This window comes from Lagopus leucura, unplaced genomic scaffold (assembly GCF_019238085.1).
Source record: "Lagopus leucura isolate 7727_CA_CO unplaced genomic scaffold, USGS_WTPT01 Super-Scaffold_1, whole genome shotgun sequence".
NCBI classification, from domain to species: Eukaryota; Metazoa; Chordata; class Aves; order Galliformes; family Phasianidae; genus Lagopus; species Lagopus leucura.
The window spans coordinates 20432419-20436918 of record NW_024962250.1 but is presented as its reverse complement, the minus strand read 5'-3'; the positions used below and the strand labels follow the sequence as shown (position 1 = coordinate 20436918).

At 50.3% G+C, this 4500-nt stretch overlaps 1 protein-coding gene across 1 annotated transcript; it reads left to right on the top strand.

The window, feature by feature from the left end:
* The first annotated feature begins 211 nt into the window (after positions 1–211).
* On the top strand, positions 212–1275 carry CLEC14A (C-type lectin domain containing 14A). The gene has a single exon (XM_042862890.1). It carries the CDS (start codon positions 238–240, stop codon positions 1273–1275), a length of 1038 nt encoding a protein of 345 aa, XP_042718824.1. The 5' UTR covers positions 212–237.
* The last annotated feature ends 3225 nt before the right edge of the window (positions 1276–4500 follow it).

Below are 4500 nucleotides of genomic sequence, written 5' to 3'. Positions count from 1 at the left end.
ACGGACACGGGGATTTTCCACCCACCCCACCCCTGACGCCCTGCCAGACGGGGCCGGGCCGCCAACAAACGGAGGATGCAGGGGTCAGGCCTGGCTCTCGCTACGCTTCCTCCGGCGTAGGCCCGGGGGAGGGCCGCGGGCGCGGGGCCGGCGCTAGGGTGGAGTGGGCCCGCCCGAGCCGGACCGAGCGCCGACAGAGTCGACGGGACAGCCCGAGTCCCCGGGCCCGCCGCGAGAATGGGGCGGTGGCGGGCCGGGCCATGCTGCCTGCTCCTGGCCGCGACCTGCGCCCTGGGTCGGCCCCCGCCGCCCTCCATCGTGCGCTGTCAGCCCGCCGGCGCCTGTTTCAGCGTCCACCTGGCCAACGCCTCGTACGACGAGGCCCGCAGCGCCTGCGGCGACCGGGCGGGCGGCCTGGCCTGGGTGAGCGCCGAGTCGGAGCTGGGGCTGATGCTGGCGCTGCTGGCCGAGGTGGCCGCGGGGCCCGCGCTCTTCTGGGTCGGGCTGAAGAGGAACGCCTCCGCCTGTACCGACGCGGGACAGCCGCTCCGAGGCTTCTCCTGGGAGGAGCGCGGCGAGACGGCCCTGCGGGAGGTGCCGGCGGCGCTCGGCCGCTGGGCGAAAGAGCCCGTGCGAACCTGCACCACCGCCCGCTGCGCCGGGCTGCACCTGGTGGGCGCCGACAGATCCCGCTGGGGATGGCGTGAGCTGCCCTGCCAGCGGCACGGCCGGGGCTACGCCTGCCGCTACCGCGAGGAGGGCGCCTGCCCCGACCTCCGTCCCGACGGCGCGCTGAGCCTCGACTACCGCCTCCCCTTCGGGAAGGCCAGCACCGCGCCCGGCTTCAGCCCGCCGGGCACCGAGCTTGCCGTGGCGTGCCCAGACGGAGAGGTGCTGCTCCGCTGCCGGCACGGTCCGAGCGGCTTCGCCTGGGAGGGCGTGGAGGAGCCCCACTGCCCCTGCAAAGAGCGCTGCGCCCCGGCCTCCAGCGCCGCCCCCAGCGCCGCGGCCGACCGCCGCCTCTCTGCTCCAGCACCCAGCGGCTCCGCGGGGCCGCCGGCCACCTTGCCCGCCGGCCGCGGTGGGACGGCTGCCCCGCCGCCCTCTTCCTCTTCCAACTACGTCTTCATTCTGGTGACGGTGGCCGTGGTGGTACTGGTGATCCTGGTCATGACCGTCCTGGGGGTCTTCAAGTTGTGCTTCAATGCGAAGGCGGCGGGCGGCGAGACGGAGACGGGCAGCGCGGAGCCGCGCGGGGCTGCGGGTGCCGAGTAGCGGCGGCGAGGACCGCACCGGCCTTCCTCTCGGAGGCAGCCGCGGGTCTGGAGCCTCCCAAAACCTCTTTTCCGGGACATCTGCAAAGTGGAAGGCTTTGCCCGCTAGTGCCTTGCTATTCAGAACCCATCTGAATGGCACCGGGAGGCTCTCGTTTGCTTGCTGATTGCTGGAACTCTTGGAGATGTGAAGCACCATAATTTCGGAGGAAGCTGCGACCCATGCTCTTCGAGAGTGATATTGTTACAAATGAGGAGCATCTCCATACCTAGATGGACATTAAATTGCTGAAGAAGTGGGAAGTTAATGGGGAGTCATTTTATACTTCACTTGATTGAAAGAATAAAGGATGATTTAAAATCTTAATTGCTGCTCTGTTTATACTTCATGCAGTATTCATTTATATTGTAGCAGAGCAACCAGTTTTTCAGTTCTAAGTTTGATGCCAGTGCAAAGCTTGGTTTCTGTGTGCAGTGTGTGGATCCCTTGTGATCAGACAGGGTGCAGGCAAGCTGCATGCTGAGCAAAGTGCTAACTTGTCTGGACACAGCATGCAGATCCCAAAGCAGTTGTTTTCCATGGCATCCCTTGAGAACAAGGAAAGAATTCACACACACTTCTAAGGAGGTAAATGCTTCCTAATATCCAAATTAAGGGTTATATCCCTTTGGATTTCTCAGGACCAGGCTCCTCCTAACCACAGGACTCACTCTATGTGGCAAAGAATGCTGATGCTCACCACCTGTTATTAACAGTGTTGATTTCTAGTTAAAGTAGCAATGCTAAGTATTGATCCAGGGCTTTCTGAGTGCAGTATAACGCAGGTAACTGGATCTTATCCAGGCCTTGTGGGATATGGGAATATTTTTTTCCCTTTTAGAGAACATTAAAGTTGGAAATGCCATTTTCTAAGCTGCTATTTTTTTTTCTTTCCTCTCTCTAAAGCTGACCTTTTGACTACTATTTTCATTTTGCTCACTTTCCTTTTGAGTTTGGAGCACTGTTTCAAACAATAAACAGTGTGATTATAATTACCTATTTTTCTTGCAAGCAAAGACTTGAAAATTAATCTGGTATAAACATCTGCTAAGGAGTTTGACAGAGTTTGACAAAGTTTGACAGAGCATGAGTATTTTTTCCCTCTCCCCTTATAATGATGATAGGCTGTAGCCACTGTAGCTGCCTGGGAGGCATTTTCTTGCTTTTCATAAGGAGATTCCAGACTTTTGTGAGCCATCAGGCTGTCTGTACTTAATAATGACAGCACTAATAATGACAGTAACTAAATCCAGCCAGGTCAGAACACTGGTCATTACAGAGCTGTTTCACAATTTGCATAGTTTTCCAATCTGTTTATCTGGCATTTCCATGTCAGAATGGCAAGCATTTTTATCAGTTTCAGTAGGAGGCTTGATTCAACACTGTGATATGCACAGATATGGAAAGTGAGTCTCTGATGCCTCTTCTATACTGCTCTTGTTACTATCACTGTAAGCATCACTTCAAGCAGTCTGTTCTAGCACAGTGTGCATGGAGCTCCATGCTCCTACACTGTGCTCCATGATTAGATAGTGAAACTAAATGAATAAAAGCCTCCTCAAGTTATTATTTCTGTATTTTTCTCCCCTTTCCCACACATCAGATGGTGAAACTCTTCATGGGATGGTGCAACCATTCAGGTTCATTTCTCTAAGTGCTAAAAGAAATTCTGATTCCCTGTTTCTGTCTTAACCAAGCACGCAGCTAAGTGCTGAGTTAAGTGCTTGGTTGTTTTTTGTTTGTTTTTTAATTTTTACTTTTTGTATCTCTCAGAATTTTACTCAGAATATTGAGTTAAAATGCACAGGTTCATGCCCTTACGAACCACTCATCTGTCTTATTTTCATTTCACTATTTGCAATGGCTTCCTGTGTAATCGCATATTGATTTCAGGGTTCTTTTTCTTATACCCAAGATTGAGGATTAAGCATTAGGTCATTCTTTTAGGCACACACCTAAAGGACTGCGCAAGGGTTTGGTTGTTTTCCATGTCTTATAGCGTGACTCAATTGAAATCAGATTATTTTACATCTAAGGACAGAATCTATCACACCAGTTATAGGTATCTCTAACAGCTCATCTAGCATCACCTTCCTTGCAACCTATGTAGGAAAATATGCATATGCAGGTAGCAATTAATCTCATTTTAGAATAGAAGCTGAAAACAGGAGCAAAGAGTTTCATCTTGTATGGGAATCACTGATTGAGCACTTGGGGAAAGGACGGGTCAGCTGTGGGAGAACAGGTGAAGGCAATTCAGCTGTGTGACCAGAAGGGATGGAGCCTGGCTGCACCTCTCTTAGACCCCGTTTAAGGGCTGACTGCCACTAGGGAAGGATCTTGTTCTGGAGATCTTTCCTTGTTAGAGCTTTCCCCTGCAATCCTGGAATTTTCTGGTATGGGTAAGTAATCTTTTTCCTTTCCTGTACAGCACCTTTCTATTATGCCAATCCTTTGTCATTACTCCTCTGGTGAAGCACCTTTTCCCATCGTGTTAATCTGTCCAATTGCTACAATCCTAGAAGTACTAAAGTACTATTTCTCCACGTCAACTGAAAAGTGCCTAGGGAGGCTGCTTGGACTTAAATACCTGTAAAAAAAATCAGCAAAGCTAAGTCTGTAACTGTGCAAGTCTGGAAACAACTCACAGTGCCATGTGTCTCTTGAAGATGTAGCTAAATACTTATTATTTTACCGTAGCTCTTACTGTTTTTGCATACTAGAGATCCTTGTTTAGTTTGTCTGGGTTGTTTAATTTCTTTTTGCAGTCAGCAGAATTAAAACTTAATTGGATTTGATTGGCACCTAAGTGGGCTTGAAATGCCTGAGATGACAGAGCACAGATTACTTTTCCCATTCTTCAGTGGTTATGATCAAGAGGTAGATGGTTTGGGAGAAAGGGTGAATCATTTTTGCTTTCCAGTCTCAATTTAACTTGTGGCTTAGATAGGAAACTAACAAATGGCTGACCTGTAACATGTACTGCTGGCTTCTATTACAGTGATGAATCAGCTGTGAACTAGTCAGATCTGGCTTGCTATTTATATCCATAAAATGTGTCCTATTGCCAATTATTAGATGTACTTTTTAGATTTTCTTAAGTCCTCCAAAGGTAGCGTGTATGTTTATGTATATGATAAGCTTTATTCCTGATTATTTGATGAATAAACTTTCATTTTCCTTAAT